Here is an 18,126-nt window from a genome sequence, read left to right as displayed (position 1 = left end):
CGCTACATGGTTTCATACCATCTTCCATCTCGTCAAAGCCACAGTGTGACGTGTTTTCCTAATGTTCATGCCTAAGCTCTCTGCTACTCTGACCATGCTTCCTAGACATCATTCAAACAGCATCTGTTGGTGATCGCTCGCTCTCTGTTGCACGATCTTCCAGGCAAGAGCATGTTCCTGCAACACGCCACTCCCGCAATATCACTGCATGAAGGCTACACCATATGCAGTTACTGTCCGTCTTACATAAAATAGCTTTATATTAACTACATATGCAGCGCGGCGCGCTGCACTGCGCCGCTTGCGACGCGTCCTTTCATGAGATTTCTGGACTATTGAATTCTCGATAGGTCTAGAGGCTGTTGCGTATGAATTATGGTCGCATTGAAGTTTGAAGACAAGCCGTGCTTAGGTATACAAGAATTTTGTTAAAGGAATCTTCGCGTCTGAGGTGTGTCTAGAAGCAGCTCAACCGACGGGGCGTACTGGCAACCCTCTACCTCTTCTTCCTAGCGACCAACAGCACAAGCACGTAATGGATGCGAAACTCAAACCGAGGCGACCATGGTCTTTGCGGCGGAAGATTTTTCTCGCAATCCTCATCGCAGTCTTAATACTTGCACTCGGCTTGGGATTAGGTCTCGGTCTTACCTTGGGACAGGGCGACGACAATAACGATGACAACAACGACGGCAACTCTTCCCCACCAACACCTCTGCCAACACCAAACACCACACTACCATGGGTACCATCCGTATCGGATACCTGGCAAATCATCCTATCTCACCCGCCCATCCTCTCTTCTTCTGAGACCAGCACAACCCCCAACGTCAACATCTTCGACATCGATCTCTTCGACACGCCGATCGAGACAATTCAACAACTACATGCTATGGGAAAGAGAGTGATATGTTACTTCAGTGCAGGAAGCTACGAGGACTGGCGACCTGACGCTTCAAAGTTTACAAAAGAGGATCTAGGACACGACCTAGACGGGTGGCCAGGCGAGAAATGGTTAGATCTGGGGAGTGAGAACGTGAGAAGGGTGATGAAGAGTAGAGTGAATTTGGCAAAGAGCAAAGAGTGTGATGGTGTTGATCCTGACAATGTTGATGCTTATGTGAGTACTTGGTCTACCATTGAGGCTTTCGAACCTACAAGACTGTCGCTGTGCTAAACGAGATGTAGCAAAACGACAACGGCCTCTCCCTAACCCAGAATGATTCAATCGCTTACATGCAGTATCTATCGGATATCACTGCGCCTCTGAATCTTACACTTGGACTTAAAAACGCCGGAGATATCATACCAACTGTTCTGCCCATCGTACATTTTAGCGTCAATGAAGAGTGTGTAAAGTATGGTGAGTGCACCACTTTCGCCCCCTTTATCGCTGCGGGGAAGCCGGTGTTCCACATCGAGTATCCGGATGGGGCAGGCGCAGAACAGGGATTGCAAGATGATGCAGTAGGGCGGTCCTGCGACAGAACGGGGAAAGGAGAAGGGAGCGAAGGATTTAGCACGGTGTTGAAGAAGATGGAGTTGGATGGATGGGTGGAATACTGCAATCGGCAGGTCGAAGTCACAGATGTAGATGAGAGTCTTGGTAACCACGACTAGAGAATATGAGCCACATGCGACCCTTGAAATACTTCAACTCTCAGAACCTGGATTTTCTTCCTGGAGTAATGCGACAGTGTGTCTCGTGCCGATTAGAGGCGAGTGATTGGAGTAGGAGTCACGTAAAGACTTACCAGGCTTGCTGACATAGCATCTCTCGTGTAGCAACTTCAAAATCGTGACGCAAGGTTGTCTCAGCCCCCACTACATCAACGTAGGTCTTTCAGACACCTTGAGTTTCGATCTTACCGGCGAGCTGAGATCCAAGGCGAGATTTCATTCTTCCACGTCTCCTTTACCCTAGCCTTGCGACCCTAGGTATGTGGAACATGCAGTATACGTAACCTCGGATTATTTGACTTGACATTTAGCCGCCACAAAACCTGGAGAAACCTTGCTTATGCCGGTTTGTTGTACTTACGCCGAAACGAGCCATGGCCGTTGATCTGACATAGGTGGCACATGTTCGAGCGTCACCAGCTCAGTGGTGGAATATGGTGTCACCAGCTTTTGCCAATTTGACGGACCAAGCAGGAATCATGCACTCGATCGCGGTACGGATCCGGTAGACCAAAGGGCAGTTACCGACCGGTTGAATGTGATCCAATATCCGATGCAAGTGGAGCGAGAAATCTGGGGCGGCTGCGGTAGCTGTGCTCGGCATTGAGCTTGCTTATTCTTGTGGTGAAAACCGATATTGATTGTTTCCTGGTCGGGTGAGTGTACAGTCTTCTTTGAACCAACTTCCCATATGGCTGACGTGGCATAGAACGATGGCTGGCTCTGCCAACTTCAGACCTCGATCTTCTTCGCAGATTTCGATATGAAATGGTGCGTTAGTCGACAGATCCACAACGCAGAATGTGTGGCGGGCGGATAGGTTCCCTATTTGCGGAAATCTTACCTCCAAGGCACCAATGCAAAGTGCAGCCAGGATCACAATGCACATCCAGCAGGTAATACGAAACACGTAGTTTGCCAATGGGTCGGGATCTCTAGAGGGTCGTTCGGATCGACGTTGAAGACATTCGGGTCGTTTCCGACCTTCTCAAACTAGCCAGCGGACCCGGAGATGCGTTACACAAATCCTTCCCTTACATGCAAGCCACAATAGACGGCCGATCCGTGGCACCGGGTACAATACGAGCTTTTGAGAATCCGGAGAAGTGTGTGTGTATGCGATCATGCACATTCCTATTGCCTCTTCGGTCGTCGGATCCTGATGCGTGTATCGGGATCTGCTTTGTGTAGCTGAGGCATCAGCACGCGGCTCGGAATGTCTCTGTAGGATACCGGAGATGTTTGTTTAGAGACACATCCACTCAGACGCATGATTCTGTAGGAGCCTCGACCAACAAAAGTATGTGGTTGGGCAGGTCGATGTCGCCATTTAATGAGGCTGATGACGCCAAAAGGCGCAATGTCTTGTGTCGCTGTCTTGCTGTGAGACCTCGACCAGCCAATATTCTGAATAGCTGTAACTAGGGATGCATGTCAGATCTCAATTGGCTTCTCGCTCCCACGCGCTCCCATCATTGGTGGTGAAATCTGAAACTTGGCAACTTGCTCTCGGACCTGATCGATCGAAAACGCAGCGGAGAAATTCTTTCGGTACGACGAAAGTCGTATGGCGCGAGACAAGGCCCTAGTATATGCTGCTGCAAACGAAGGATCGAGGCATGACATGAAGAGGTTGACACTCCGTGACACAACAGTCATCGCGGCATTATTTCGGACTTTCACCCATTCGTGCAGTATGAACAAGGTACTCCTTCGGAGAGCCGCCGGCACTTAGCCTCTATTGCATCGCGAAGCAACCGCGGCATTTCTCCAAGGATGATATTTCCTAAGGAAAGTGCCTGGAATCTCGAAGCCTGACACTTCGCTTGCGAAAAGGCGGAGAAGGGCATGGACCCAAGCAATGCGGAGCAGAGACTGCATATTGAGATGAAGGCCAAGGTTGAAATAGAGTATATATGCAGCCCTAGTGCAGGATGAAAGGCTTAGCCTTTCGACCCGGGGTACCGCGCAGGGGTTCGATGAGCTAGATCTGCCGCCTAAAGCGGCAAACAGGGTACGGGTCGGGGTAATGTTGAAGCCAACCGTCTTTGGACTTTTTGGACTCCGAATTACCAGGTCAGATTTTACGATGATCGTTGCTTGTTTGGAGGCGGCGCTGTTGAGTTGGAAAAGTGCTTCTTCGGCTTTCCTTGGATTCAACCGACGGCATGGCGGACCGCTTGTGTCACAGAAGGACTTTGTGCATTGCGTGTACTACATTTGGTATTTTCCACTTGGACGCATTGTCGGCTTTTCCCTGGAGAACTCACAGTGGCGCATGTTAGCAGTCAAAGACATGTATGTCTTGGGGCGATCGATCCACTGTCGTCCGCTAATTCTAATTCAACAAAGCAGCCAAGTCTTCGATGAATGCAGACATAACGCCATCAGAGTTGGTAGAGTCCGAGCCAGCCGTCAACCAGATGTTACGATCTACAGCCAGAAGTTGCAGTAGCGTACTAGCTGTATCGACGGTTGTCAAATCTGGCACAGAATGCACAAGAAGCGCGAGGTTTTCTCGATTACGCCAGGCCGTCCCAGCGACAACCCCAGTACTTTGAGGGTTGCTACATCGAAATAAAGAGGCACTGGAAGGGCGCCAGAGTTGTGGACGGGAGTGCAGAGTTAACCTTATGCTCACGTAACTGCCGGGATTGGAGGTTGTGTATTTCGAGGCGCGTAAGTCACTCGGAAACTCCTGGTAGAGTGGATGGCACCATAACAAGGATCCAGAAGAGCCAACTTCCGCGTTTGTTCGTACTACTAATGCAAAGGAAAGCGGGCTCACCTTACCAATATAACTGTCCTTTAGTCCGAGGCTTTCTTCAACTGCTTGAGGAGATGCTATCAAGATACACAGCATGGGTCGAGGCGTACTGTGTAGGTGTCTCGTCGACGAAGATGCCGCCCAACGCTAGTGAAGAACTGTATTCTCCCCCAGACCGAAGAGACAGCAGTTTCGTCAAGTACAGAACTCAAGTCCCTAGTACACCACGTGGTTGTTGCATAGCCGATAGTGCGTACATTGTTGAGCAAGTTGAGCGCCTCAATGACTGTTGAATCCTCTGCATTCGGCAATGCGCCCTCCCTGGGCCCGTTATGTATGTTGATTACGATTGTAAACTGTACTCGAAAGAAATGACAATACTCTTTGGGTGGCGGATGTAGTTAGCTACGGTATGACAAGTAACAATAACACAAAGGTACAGTATCATACACATCGTAAAGGGCATCTCATGCGCCTGCTAAGGGACAGACGTAGAGCAGAAGAATCACCAAGCCAGGCCTGTTCATAGCTCTACTTGGAGCGCGGCTAGCTGAGAGCCGATGACGAAATATCGATTTCGGCCGAGATCAGTCAACGGAGAGCAACACATGGAGAGATACAGCGACTGACTGCTGACGAACGGCAATGTGGAATGAATACTTCCGTAGTGTGTTTGGGCACCGAGAACAAGCTTAACGAATGCCGGGATCGGGTATCGAAAGAAGCCTCGCAGTATGCCCACGTTGGATCTCTTGTGGCCCAGACGATGGTATTTTCAGAAATTAGAAGACGCGGCAATGCAACCCACACGGGTACGTATTGCGCGCTCGGTCATGCAAATTGGACAGGGATGGTTAGCGATGCGAGAGTATATTTCGAGAGTGCTAGACCTGGGGAGACTCCGAAACTGATGAGTCGGGATGAAGAGGCCGCATCGTGCCAAGCAACGTAAACAATATTGACGGCGCAGGAAAAGTCAGACTCTGGCGCCTTCTGCCTAATTGATCGTGAGTTGAGGCTGTTGTTGAGTGGTGGTGCGTATAAAGATTTTCGGACGTATCGAGAAAAGTAGCGCCGTAAAGATCAACAGATTCTCTCTTCTTTATCCATTCGCTAAGCAACCGTGTTTGTCCAACATGTCGTCATTCTCTTCACAATATTCGCCGTCGCCTTCTGTGACACCAGAGGTACTCAACACACCAGCAACAGAGCGGTCTGTACTATTCGACGACGAACTAGTTGCGGATCCTCTAGACATCGATGGATCTAATTCTGCCTTTATCATGGTCGTTGGCGGACTGGGGTATATTGGCTCGCACACGGTATTGGAATTGCTCAAGGAAGGCTATAACGTTCTGGTCATCGACGATTTGAGCAACTCGTACGAAGACGTCTTGACAAGAGTACGGTCTCTTGCCGCAGAATACTGCGCAATGCAGGAGCGTCGAATGCCAGCACTGCACTTCCGTCAGCTGGATTACAGAAGCGCACAGATGAAAACCGTGTTGGCCAGCTATTCATCGTATTCAATCATCAAGAAGCCAGCACCTGCTGCAGCAGGCCATCCGTACTCGACACTGCGAAGAATGGATTCCGGCATTGATATGGACATGGATGACGCGCCAGAACCCGTCGTTGAGCGACAATGTAGGATATTAGGTGTCATCCATTTCGCGGCGTACAAGTCGGTGGAGGAGAGTATACGGATGCCTTTGAAATACTACAACAACAACGTTTGCGGACTCGTTGACTTTCTTGCCTTGCTGGAAGAGTTCGACATTAAGAATTTCGTATTTTCGTCTTCCGCAACGGTGTATGGCGAGGGCGCCAATTGCGGGCTACCTCTTCGCGAGGAACTTTGTGTCCACCATCCGGAGTCGTTCGTAGAAAACGACGGAACAGAACGTCGAGTTTTACCAGGGGTCCTAGGCCTCACATCGCCTTACGGACGATCGAAGTTTATGTGTGAATCCATCTTGGCAGATCTGGCATACTCTGACCCCACATGGTCCATAACCGCCTTGCGATACTTCAATCCAGTATGTACAATCAATACTTGAGATACGGAGAAATAGTTAACGGCTGCAGGTTGGTTGTCATGAGTCTGGTGTCCTAGGTGAAGACCCTCGGCAGAAACCAAGCAACCTAATTCCAGTTATCGCGACAGTCTTAACCGGCACCAAGTCTGTTTTAGACATATTTGGTACCGATTGGAATACCCCAGATGGAACAGCTGTTCGAGATTTTATTCATGTAGTGGATTTGGCTCGAGGCCACATCGCAGCGTTGACAGCTTCGACAGCCGGGCGCATTACTGCGCCTTTCAGAACTTACAATCTCGGTAAGTCGAAACTCTTGAAAAAGCGCAAGCCATTGCAAAGTCTCATACTAAACCCGACCAGGAACAGGGCGAGGACACACCGTTCGTGAAGTACTCCAGAGTCTGGAAGATGCATCTCAACGGAAGATTCCAGCCAGAGAAGTTGGCCGGAGGGCAGGAGACGTCGGCTTCTGCGTGGCGGAGGTGCGACGTGCGGAGACCGAGCTGCAGTGGAAAGCAGAGAGGTCATTGAATGACTGTTCTGGCGATGTGTGGAACTTCACCAAGGCTCGATGCCCAGAGTTGTAGTCCAACAGCCTTTCCGGACGCTTTTGATCTGTCTTCTCCAACTTTCATTTCCTGCATTCTCTAGCATCGGCGGTAATCCAGCAAGATAGACATCATCGAAATTCAATACCCAATCTCCTCAAATGATCGACCAATGCAAATGCGACGATCTTGTATGAGGATGCCTGGCGAATCAGTGTTCTTGCGCACCAGCATCGAGATTTCCACGATGTTATCCATCAGGCTCGAGCGCGAAGTCTGAAAGACGGGAATCTCTGACGCGACGTGCTTCCATGCTCTTGTTCGCTGCCGCCGTAAATTGCCACGAGGCTAATATTGTTCAGGAAATTGCAGCCACGTCCAGGAAGTGACAAAACCAGTGTCGAGCGTTAAAAAGCTCTAGAAGCTTCGAGCAGGTCCGCCTCCTTTCATATTCATCCAGCGTTTAGAAAACCCTCTTCTGGCCAATCCAGACTGCGCTTGAATTGCTTTTCCTCTTCGTGTGGGTGGGCTCGTTACTGGTATTAGATAAGGTAAAGTCAGCATAGCGAGCCAAGGCGACCTTGCATCGAACCGAAATCCTAGATCGAGCCGAGATCCTAAAGGCAACACTCGGTTGCTACGACGCTGCCCGCACTGCCCGCGGATCACATTTCGTCGACTAAAAACAACATCCAATCGCATTAGATAGACTCTGTGGCAAGCCCACTACTCCAGCTGGATCGCTACACTCAACCCTTTCCGCCGAACTGTGCGCAACAACCACTAACCCCACGATAAACTGCCAGAGCGAAGGGCGGATTGTGGGCTAGCAACGCGGCGGTGACGGGAATGCGCCCCAAAACGGCCCAGTAATTGACGACGGCATCTCCGTGTAAGCAGTTTGCGGGACCCGATTCGCCAATCCCGCGTTTCAAACCGGCAGGCTTGCGTTGAATCGTACAAGCGAGTACAGGCGACGGCAGGATCCAACGGTGCGTCAAAGGCGACGGGGTTGTCCGGGCCTTCTTCGACAGTGCGATGAGGTTGCACAATACATGTTGTCCTAAGCTGAAGAGCTGAGCGAGGGCGGTCGCAGAGGGGCCAGCAAGGGAGGCTGAGGCTCCCCTTGCCTTGCATCTTGCGTTCGGCGAACACGACCGATTGGATGGCAGACGGGTTCGAGAGTCGGAAGCTTTTTGGCGAGCGATTCAGCGCTAAGCCAAGGGCATCACGTGCCCTTGTCAACAGTCTAGCAGCCCGCACCCGTTAGGAACCTCAACGCCTCTACCTTACGCACAGTCGCAAAACCACACCGACCTGGATACCGTGGACGCTTCAAAAGTTGCTATTAGAACAGGTGCTGATTCAGATGCCCCCTTCCGCAATGGCAATGCCTGGCCAGCACATGACGGGCAGCGCTCCTTCCAACATCTCGGCTGGCGTAGATCCCGCTTTCTGGGGTGGTGGCCACCAGGACTTCCACTCGCAATCAGACTCCACATCGCCATTATCGCCCTCACTAGGGCTCCATCTGTCGCCAGCAGCAAGCATTACCACCCAGAGCAGCATCAATGGAAGTACCCCGCCGGCGCAGACTCCCCAATCCGACAGCGGCAGCAAAGGAACGGGCGGGAAGACCAGTCAGAAGCAGTCGCCTAACGACCAAACCAGAGCATCGGTCGCTGTCGCATGTGTCCCATGTCGCAGCAGACATTTGAAATGCGACGGTGGTGTACGATGTTCCCGATGTAGGACCGACAATGTGGAATGCACTTACATCAAGTCGCGAAGAGGCTGGAAAGGAAAGCGGAAAACCAAGGAAGATAACGCGACAACCACAACGACAACGACGACAACAACGACTCCCAATGGTAGGTAATCGCGACCATCAAGTTGACATGTCTAACACGTTCAGGTGAAGTTCCAGTGACCAGCGGCCACATCTCCTCACCAGAGTATTCCTACAATGGCGATGCTGGCTTGAACCAGCTCAGCCCAACTCATGGCCTTGGCGTCCGACCTGTGGCCCCACCAGTTGCTCAACTCAACCTAAATGGAACCGCACGTCTGAACCGCTTTGGTCATTTGGGACCAGAGACTGCTATCCAGGCATTCTACCATTTCTTCTACAATTCACATCCCTTTTGTCTCCCGGAACCCAGGTTAGTGGAAATCTTCAAGGAACGCCATGCCCCACTTTTGGAATACGCTGTCCAGTTCATCGGGTCCAGTTTCATACCATCCGTGCCCACAGCCATGTATAAAGAAGCTTTGGATCAGCAGATCGACAGCAACAACTACCCGAGAGACGCGTGGTCGGTACAAGCACTACTGCTCTTTGCCATTGGTCTCCACGCTCACAACGAGGTCCTACGCTCAGCACAAATCTTCAGCATTGCTCAAAACCTGACGCTGGAGATTGGCCTCAACCGGATGGAGTTTGCGCTTGTGCATGGAGAGAACGACCCTCAGTTGGAAGAGAGCTGGCGGAGAACATGGTGGTCCATGTTCACAGCCAACGGCATGATGACAGCAGTCAATCCAGGCGTGCAGTTCAGACTGAAAGACGTAGTGACCGACGTCCCGTTGCCATGCGAGCAAGACCAGTATCTCTCAGGTGTAAGTCCCTCATACCCTTGCTGTCACATTCTGACATGTGTCAAATCGGCTTGGCAATGTTTCCCTCTTTAGCGCGATCGTGTACCCTTGCTGCTTCAGATAAGATCGTCTGACTTGCATGTCATACTTGATCGAGTGATAACTTGCATGTCAAACCTTATCTATTCCGCGGAGTGCATCGTTGACCCCCAAAGAGAGAAAGAGAAAAAAAAACAAGAGAAGACTGACACGTACGCACAGCAAATCCCTTATCCACCAACCCTCCAAGACTACGATGACTCGTCTTTTCTCGCCCATGCCTTCACCTTCTCCTCCTTCACTTACCTGATAGACGCCATCCGTATCCTGGGGAAAGTCTTCGAAACCGCTCGTCTCGACAGCACCTTTGAGTACCACGCCGTCGACGTCGTAGACCAATACCTTTGCAACTGGCGTCTCCACTTACCCGCTTCCAAAATGGAACTTGTATCCAATGACGGCCACATCGACGAGGTCCTCTTCCAAGCGCACATGGTGAATGCCGGCAGCACAATCATGCTGCACCGGCCGCGCAGTAATCTGGGTTTCGGACGCGTCGAAGGCGTAAACATATGCGTGCAACCAGGCCAAGTCTTGCTGCCGACGCAGACGAGAGAGATTCACACGGCAAAGTGCCTGACGTCTGCTGAAAACATCTCGGCCTTGATTCGTCTCCCCGGAAACCTGATAAAGCATACTCCCCTTTTCACCTGCGTCGTGGTGATGGCGAGCGTCGTCCATCTTTCTTATTGGTCCTTCCTCGTTCCGGACGGCCAGGACGACATCATCAAACAATCGATACGCCTCGATGTCGGCACGCTGCAACAGTATAGCAATACGTGGCCCATTGCTAATGTGGTGCTCGGACAGGTGAGGGGCGTGGCGCATACGTTGTTCAATAGTAAGAAGGCCATGTCAATACATTTGTGGAGTAATTTACACCAAGGGGATGTCATCAGAGGGGTTATCGAGGAAGGACGCGAGGTCCCGACGCAGCAGTATGCGCAGTTGATTGCGCCGTGAGTATTTCCCTTTTTTCTCTCCCTTCTTCTGACAGTTCTGAGTGCTTGAATCATATGCTGACCCTTTCTTCTCTAGGATGTTGAAGTCGTAGACATTGACTCGTCTTGCTTGTTCTTGTTGCTCACTTTCGATTTAGTTTGTCTCGTTCTCGCGCCGATATCATTTGTTGTTTTGATATTCTGTTGCGTCGTCAAAACACATGCGTCTCTCAAGTACAGCGAGCGAATCTTCTCATTTAATCAGTTGATGAATCTCTATCGCTGCGATGTCTTCCAGGCGCTTTCATGTCTGCTTCTATGCGCCCCTCTTTATCTGTATCATGAGCACATCGGATATCACGTTGTCGTATCTTTTATTCGGGATCAGGTGGCGCATTCACAAAATCCCCTAGCAGCGAGCCAGCGCTGTTGGAACAATACGGTGCTGTTGGAAAGGGATATAACGAAGATATGAAGCATGCTGTTGTCGTAGTAGTAGTAGTAGTAGTAGTAGTAGTGGTAGTTACGCCATTGTGCGTGTTAATAGCAGAATCGAGAAGCCCTCCTAATCGTCAATCGTGTCTTGAGTCATTGATGCAGAACGTCTAGTTGTTCATTCGTCGAAGCGCCGGCTAGTCCAGCGCTTCATGTCGGATACCTCCGCAATTCCTCCTCGTTATGCCCAATTTTCACTAAAGATGCCCTCGGTCGCATATCCGTTTCCCATTCCAACTAAATCTCATCCCATGTCGTATACCCATTAGAGCCCTAGCCGTGGCCTAGAGCAGCGCTCATGACCGTTATCTACAAATCGGCGTCGTCCTCATCGGGCAGAGGCAAGGCAGAGGCGGCCTCCATCTCCTGTCGGTACTGGTCGAGAACGGCCTGGTCGACCTGGACCTCGGGAGGCGCAAGAGCAGGGGCGGCGACAAAGTCGAGAGACTGGTTGCCGACGAGTTTCCTGGCGAGCCAGAGGAAGGGCTTCTCGAAGTTGTAGTTGGACTTGGCGGAGATGTCGTAGTACTGGAGGTTCTTCTTTCGGTGGAAGGTGATGGACTTTGCCTTGACCTTGCGCTCTTTGACGTCGACCTTGTTACCGGTGAGGACGATGGGGATGTTCTCGCAGACACGGACCAGGTCGCCTGAAGAGATTAGTCTGGTGGTAAATGATAAGAGTGAGGGAGACGTACGGTGCCAGTTGGGGACGTTCTTGTATGTGATACGCGAGGTAACGTCGAACATGATGATACCGCACTGGCCGTTGATGTAGTATCCATCGCGGAGACCACCAAACTTCTCCTGACCAGCGGTGTCCCACACGTCGAACTGGATGGGTCCGAGGTTCTGTTATCTGGTTAGTACCGTATCGCGCCATGTGACGAGGATCGGGTAACATACGGTGGTGAAGCCGAGAGGGTGGACCTCTACTCCGAGCGTCGCGATGTACTTCTTCTCAAACTCTCCAGTCAAATGGCGCTTGACGAAGGTGGTCTGTAGTGGGGCTGTTAGCAATCTTCTGCCACGGTTTGCGCAGCCTTGAATCGCGCAGCCGTCTGGAGTCTCTCTGTTGAGACGGCTGCGCGAGTGACTGCAACAAGCATCGTACCTTTCCAGTACCACCATCACCGACAAGCACGAGCTTGAAGGTTGGGACTGAGCCTTGTGCGGCAGTCTCGGCCATGTTGTCGAGTGTTGTGGCGGGGTGATGTGTGTGAGTGAGGGGGGGTTGGTGGGCAGAAGCTGAGCAGAAAAGATGTTAGTCGAGGTCGCCCGGTTTTATTGAGCAAAAGGCGGTGGTGCAGACTTACAGGTGATAAAGAGTGGGGAAAGTTGCGGGCGTGAAGTGGGCAAGAAGAGGTTTTGTTGTGCTCAAGTGTTGGCGCCCGGGCGGTGTAAATCTCTTGGCGCCTTCCGCAATTTTGACCTCACAGCCAGGCAGGTTAGGCAGGTTAGGCTACAGCAGTCATCACACACACAATCTGCCATCAAGCTGCCATGAAGCAACTTGGACAATGAAATGTTTCGTTTGTCTCGTTGTCTCGAGCAATTAACGCCTCTGAAATGTTTTGTTGTCTCGTTGTCTCGAGCAATTAACGCCGGGTATCATGCTATGCTTTGTCGCTATGCTTGTTGGCCAAACCAGTGCGCCACCCAGCGCATCCACCTGCTCGCCCACCCTACATGGGCAGCAGATGGCAGCCCAATAGCCCTCTTCCGCCCCAGTTCCTCCGTGGTGTGAGTTGCATCTGGACCGTCTCTGCCGGGCCGCCCGATGGGTTGGCTCGCAGCGCCTTGACGGCAATGGGAATCTGTATGCTGTAAGCCTCGTGCACGCAATGCTGGAGGTATCCCGTCTATCGTCGACGCACCCCTTCGTTCTGCGATACTGCCTCTGCCACGCGCGACAGCCTCTCGTGGTTTGTCCAGTCCACCCAGCCAAACTTGGTTATCGTGTCGCCCACCTGCAGGCCCGCTGTGGCTGCCGGGCTGTCTGCCACGACGCTGTTGACCTTTGCGAAAGGCGCCTCGATGGCGGCGGGCGGGGCGCTGAGCTCTGCCTGTGCTCCGTTGGTCGTCGCAGGAGCACTCGCCTGCTCCTGTAGTCGGGCGTGGTGCTCGTGGAGACCCTTCTCGATGCGCGACATGAGGTCCTTGTAGTCATTCTTGAGCCGGATGATGCGCGCGCGCGTCGTTCGTACTGCGACGGTCAGCGACCTGTGGCATGACGCAGGCTCCTGCAGCGCTCACTCTGAGGGACGTCGATGTCACTGCGAGGGAAGCCGTCAAGGGTCGTCAGGCCGGTACTCATGCGCACGCCATGCTACAACAAGACGTTAATTGCTTATCTCGCCTACAGCCCTGACTTGCGTACCGAATCCAGCACCTGCCCTAATGCCTTCAACTCTGCCTCTACTCGATCCTTTTCCGCCATGAGCTCCTGGAGCGTCAGCTGCTCTTTCGGAATGCCATTCGAGTAGCCTGATGACGTAGGCCCCGAAGAGACAGTCGGCGCGTGCATGTCATCCATTATGTAGACGCTGTGAGAATAAGGTCGCAAGATTGTTGGACTGCTTACCACAGCTTGCCCAGCTGAGCTTGGTGTGGGGGAGGGGAGCTCGAGCTGGCGACGAGTGGCCAATGGTGCGGGGCAAAACTACCGGAACAGTCGGCCTTGCTTCTTTCACCTCTTCACTTCTCTACCAAACTTCAGTAATCGTCAAGGTGCGCGCGTGACATGCGCGCATCGCAAATAGCCTCGCAAGACACATGCACTCGATTCAGCTGCCTCGCTACCAGCGTCGACATGGCCAAAGCGAAGTCATTCTACCGTCGCTCTTGCCGTCATAGTGAGTCGCGACTACCAAAATATGCAAAACACAATGCGGCCGCCATGTTAGCTGCTCTGAGTCCATGGCTCACCACTCGCCCCTAACCAAACTCCGTCCATGGCTCCCCGATCGTCTGCGCTTTACGATGCGCCGTCTGGACCCTTTCTATCTAAATGCCGCCATCACGTTCTGGAGAATTTGCGCCGCTGTGCACTTTCCCCCGACCTCTTTCGGCCTGCGTACCCAGTAGTCATATCCAACATGCTTTGTCTAGCTTCCTTGTCGCTCTGCATCGACCAAGTCTCTCCTTAAGCCATCGTCGTTGGATGCAGTAGTATTTATCTCATGCCGCAACAAGCCTTCGTACACGTCCTATCATAGCGTCGACTACTCGACCTGCACTGACATGGCATATGTATTGTCGCTTCGGCCTCAGAGCCCACTCAAGCGTTCCTTCAGCGACAACCCATACCTGAATTCCTGCTCTCCTCAAAAAGACACGTTGCTTGCACCGCTGAGCGACATCGCCGCTCGCAATGGCTCCGCGTGCTCATTGTATTCCCTTGGTGCCACTAGAGCCGACTGGTCTCCAAGTAACGAGAACACACCACCCCTCACCTCTCAGTCGCTGCTGGATCTTGTGCCTGAAAAACCCGGCTTCCCTTTCAACACCAGACATGTTGTCGAAGAGCCACGCAAGCGGAACTGTGGGCCTGATCGACCACCCCCGTCATTCTCACGACTGACTGCCCTTCCGAAGCCAATCCCAAGAGGGTACCATGAGTCGCAGCAGGTGGTGGGGTCGTCTTCTGACGACCAAGACTCAGCTGAAGACATGGACATTGATGATAACAACTTTGATGATACACGCCTGTTCAACCTCTACGAAGCCATCCATGTACCATTACCAGAAGGCCGCTGTACCGACGACGATGGAAATGAGCCACGCGAAGAGTACGAACAAGAATCTGTTGCGATTACTGTTTCCTCGCAACCCTTCCGGCGGTGGATGAGTACCCTAAAACGTCGGCATGCTCAGCGATGGAAAGAAAACTTCTCAGACTTACCGCGGCTATCTTTTGACCCTACAGACGGCTCATCTGTCCTTTCGCGACCGCTAGGGAGACTTTCTGAGTCGGCACGTCGAACGTCAGAGTCTATGACATCTTCAATGGGTTACGTGACGGCAATGAAGTCGGCTTCGATGACCACTGCTAGCAAGAGCATCGCGCCTCGCTCGGAGGTGGGCAAGGTTCGCTTGGGCAACAGAAGCGGCAACTACTCTGAAGCACGTAGATCACTTGAAAGCTATCGCGGCGCATTGGGACCTGTGCTTGATGAGAACGCATGGCTTCGATCATTGCAGCGTCGCAAGGTTGTTGAAGAATTGATATCATCGGAAGAAAGCTACATCGCGGACCTCAAGGTTTTGATCAACGTATGTTACCCGAACAAGCCACTCTGGTCAACTACTGACCTTTAAGGACTATTTCATGATCCTTACTGCCCTTCCTACTCTATCGGGTCAGACGCGATCATCCATACAACAGAACATTTCTCAGATCTTACAGCTCCACGAAGACTTGCTCGCCGAACTCCACCATGTTGTACCTCAGGCAGATTTCACAAAAAGCGCTTATCAAGAGATGTATCCCGTGACGAAAGCCAAACACATACGTTTTCATAGCGCAGACATCGTCCCAGGGCGCTTTGCCGAGCACAAAACGGCCAGAAGGCTCAGGCATTCCTTAGAGATTGGGCGGTCACCAGATCGCAGGCCCCGAGGCCTAGTGACCGACACGCAGACGGCAGGGAACATCGCCAAGGTCTTCAATAAACATGTACGTATGTTTGACGCTGCAATATCCGCTGCTGACGCGTTCTAGATGAAACGCTTCTTCACATACGAGGAATATGGTGCGCATTGGACGACAATGTCTCAAGACCTTACCACCATGTGCAAAGGACTACACGGCTGGCAAGAGTACGAGCGAGGTGTCGAAGCGCTGCAGAAGGTGGTTGCATCAGAGAATAATCGAGAAGCGGGTAGCAAGAAGGCGCTCAGTTTTCCCGATCTCTTGATCAAGCCGATCCAGCGAGTCTGTAAGTACCCTTTACTATTCGATGACTTATGCCGCCACACGCCCGTGTACGACGACCCTGAAGCGCACGCCGAACTTGAGAAAGCTCTCTTCCGTCTACAAGAGACTATTCGCGAAGTCGACAAAGCCAAAGACGACCCTCAGACCCGGCGCCTCATTGAAATCACCTGGCAGCTACAAGACCGATTAGCTTTCTCGGACTACAAGATATCTCGAGCTCTCGTCTTCCGCCTTCTTGGACATGTTCTCCTTTGTGGCGCTCTGCATGTCACCTATCAGACACCTGATCGTATCAAAGGCTCATACCTGGTATGCGTCCTGTACAAATCTTGTCTGGTACTTGCAACGGCAAGTCGGTTCCATACACCTTACACCGTCGTCGCTTCCATTGGACTCGCCAATGCCAGCATCGAGGAGTCTGATAATGGCCGGGGCATCCAGTGCCACACCGCTCCACATACATGGAAATTCGTCTTCGAACACGGCCACCGCCTGCACGAACTCATCTTCAGCGCCTGCAGCTCCCAGGAAGAAGAAGTGTGGAAGAAGCAGCTACGCGAGCGTATTGTCTACGAGACACACGATTTCGTCGAAGGCCAATCTAATATGCAAGACATGTACACCTCCCTGTCGCTAGGACTCAAGTCTCTCGGCCCTGTTTTCGGCCACGCAAACACTCTCGTGCGACGCATGTCCGTCCACCGAGCAGCGACTCTAGGCGCAAAAACAAACATGAGTCAAGTCATCATCAAAAACACCCAGGCGCAGAAGTTACCAGACACACCTCCTACTTTCTCACCCAGCGTAGTAACACGATCGCAATCTCACCTCTCCTCAAACCACATCCCCACATTAGCTCCCCGCCGAGCCGAGCGCATCCGTCTAGAAGGGGCACTAGAAGATGTATGGACGAAAGACATGCTGCCCTTCCCTGGCATGTCGAACAGGCGGATGGAAACCCAGATTCGCGCTTCGGCCAACTCCGTCATGCGCAAACTGAGTATGGCAAGCATCGCGAGCAATTTCTCGCGGAGATCTCCCAGCCTATCTAACACAAGTAACACACGCTCTGAAGATTCCTTTGGCAGTCGCATGCACAAGATGTCGAATGGGAATCTGCGCGCGCAATCTGTGGCGACGGACAGACGGCCTGCTGTTGTACTGCCGCCTGTGGTGAATTTCCACAGCGCACCTGCGGCGTTTTTGCCTGAGGATTTTGAGGTCAGGGATTCGAGGCCGGGGAGTAGACGGAGGAGACTTGCTAATCATGCTATTGGCGTCGAACGGCCGGCGACGACTGATAAAATGGCGCTGAATAAGCCGAAGAAAGTTAGGAGGCTGTCGACGAATCTGATCAGTCTTCCACGATCAGAGTCTAGTGCGAGGGCGGCCGAGAGAAAGGCGAGCAAGGACTCGACTGCAACGACGCTGAGGGGTGCTGTGCTACCCAATGAAGTGGACGTCACGAAGCATATGGAGAACAGGAGGCAGAAGAGACAATGCGAGTACAACAAGACTGATTCGAGACCGGCTTCTGCAGGTGTGGCGAGTGTGGCTTCGAACAAGTTCACGAAGAGCAAGAGTAGGATTTTTAATTTCTTTAGATAGGTAAAGACAACACACACTAGGGGGCAAGAGCTAGGGATGGAAGGTGTATGGCTTTCCTTTGACACTTGACGACTGTTACGACCACGATTACGATTACGACTATCCTTGCGCTCAACAGCAAGTTAATGAGACTATGAATACCACGAATTGAAGCGGCCATCGACATCGACGGCAATGACGACAAAAGAGGCCGATGGGGCAGTGCACAAACAGTCGTGGCATTGCGATCAGCAAGGTTACTGCAAGGTACACCCGTCCCTCATATGACCACGTTGGACTCTGGGGATCGGGAGACTGGCATGACGGCATGACGTCATTGTACTAGCTGGCACACGCGATGGATCGCGTGATGGTGGGGTAGTGATAGCAAAGAGAGAAAGAAGACACGTATATTTGGATAGCTGTTGAAATG

General features: G+C 52.1%; 6 protein-coding genes across 6 annotated transcripts; 4 read left to right on the top strand and 2 right to left on the bottom strand.

The window, feature by feature from the left end:
- Positions 1 to 535: 535 nt before the first annotated feature.
- On the top strand, positions 536 to 1,620 carry GT037_010867 (uncharacterized protein; the record flags this gene model as incomplete). Its single annotated transcript, XM_038935914.1, has 2 exons — positions 536 to 1,120; positions 1,189 to 1,620. 2 exons carry the CDS (start codon positions 536 to 538, stop codon positions 1,618 to 1,620), a joined length of 1,017 nt encoding a protein of 338 aa, XP_038781468.1.
- Positions 1,621 to 5,583: 3,963 nt separating this feature from the next.
- Positions 5,584 to 7,076, top strand: GT037_010866 (udp-glucose 4-epimerase; the record flags this gene model as incomplete). Its single annotated transcript, XM_038935913.1, has 3 exons — positions 5,584 to 6,486; positions 6,536 to 6,788; positions 6,850 to 7,076. The coding sequence occupies 3 exons, from the start codon at positions 5,584 to 5,586 to the stop codon at positions 7,074 to 7,076; spliced, it is 1,383 nt and encodes a 460-aa protein (XP_038781467.1).
- A 1,345-nt stretch (positions 7,077 to 8,421) lies between these two features.
- GT037_010865 (c6 zinc finger domain-containing protein) lies at positions 8,422 to 10,697 on the top strand (the record flags this gene model as incomplete). The annotated part of the gene is made up of 3 exons (XM_038935912.1): positions 8,422 to 8,908; positions 8,953 to 9,656; positions 9,897 to 10,697. 3 exons carry the CDS (start codon positions 8,422 to 8,424, stop codon positions 10,695 to 10,697), a joined length of 1,992 nt encoding a protein of 663 aa, XP_038781466.1.
- A 782-nt stretch (positions 10,698 to 11,479) lies between these two features.
- On the bottom strand, positions 11,480 to 12,356 carry GT037_010864 (gtp-binding nuclear protein ran; the record flags this gene model as incomplete). The annotated part of the gene is made up of 4 exons (XM_038935911.1): positions 11,480 to 11,817; positions 11,866 to 12,019; positions 12,074 to 12,166; positions 12,282 to 12,356. The coding sequence occupies 4 exons, from the start codon at positions 12,354 to 12,356 to the stop codon at positions 11,480 to 11,482; spliced, it is 660 nt and encodes a 219-aa protein (XP_038781465.1).
- Positions 12,357 to 12,852: 496 nt separating this feature from the next.
- GT037_010863 (26s proteasome non-atpase regulatory subunit 9) lies at positions 12,853 to 13,703 on the bottom strand (the record flags this gene model as incomplete). The annotated part of the gene is made up of 4 exons (XM_038935910.1): positions 12,853 to 12,984; positions 13,045 to 13,373; positions 13,424 to 13,496; positions 13,548 to 13,703. 4 exons carry the CDS (start codon positions 13,701 to 13,703, stop codon positions 12,853 to 12,855), a joined length of 690 nt encoding a protein of 229 aa, XP_038781464.1.
- A 707-nt stretch (positions 13,704 to 14,410) lies between these two features.
- GT037_010862 (rho guanyl nucleotide exchange factor) lies at positions 14,411 to 17,714 on the top strand (the record flags this gene model as incomplete). Its single annotated transcript, XM_038935909.1, has 3 exons — positions 14,411 to 15,442; positions 15,489 to 15,845; positions 15,891 to 17,714. 3 exons carry the CDS (start codon positions 14,411 to 14,413, stop codon positions 17,712 to 17,714), a joined length of 3,213 nt encoding a protein of 1,070 aa, XP_038781463.1.
- Between the last annotated feature and the right edge of the window lie 412 nt (positions 17,715 to 18,126).

This window comes from Alternaria burnsii, assembly GCF_013036055.1.
Source record: "Alternaria burnsii strain CBS107.38 chromosome Unknown 751, whole genome shotgun sequence".
Lineage (NCBI taxonomy): Eukaryota > Fungi > Ascomycota > Dothideomycetes > Pleosporales > Pleosporaceae > Alternaria > Alternaria burnsii.
The sequence above is the reverse complement of the archived record's forward strand: the minus strand, read 5'-3'. Positions and strand labels throughout refer to the sequence as shown.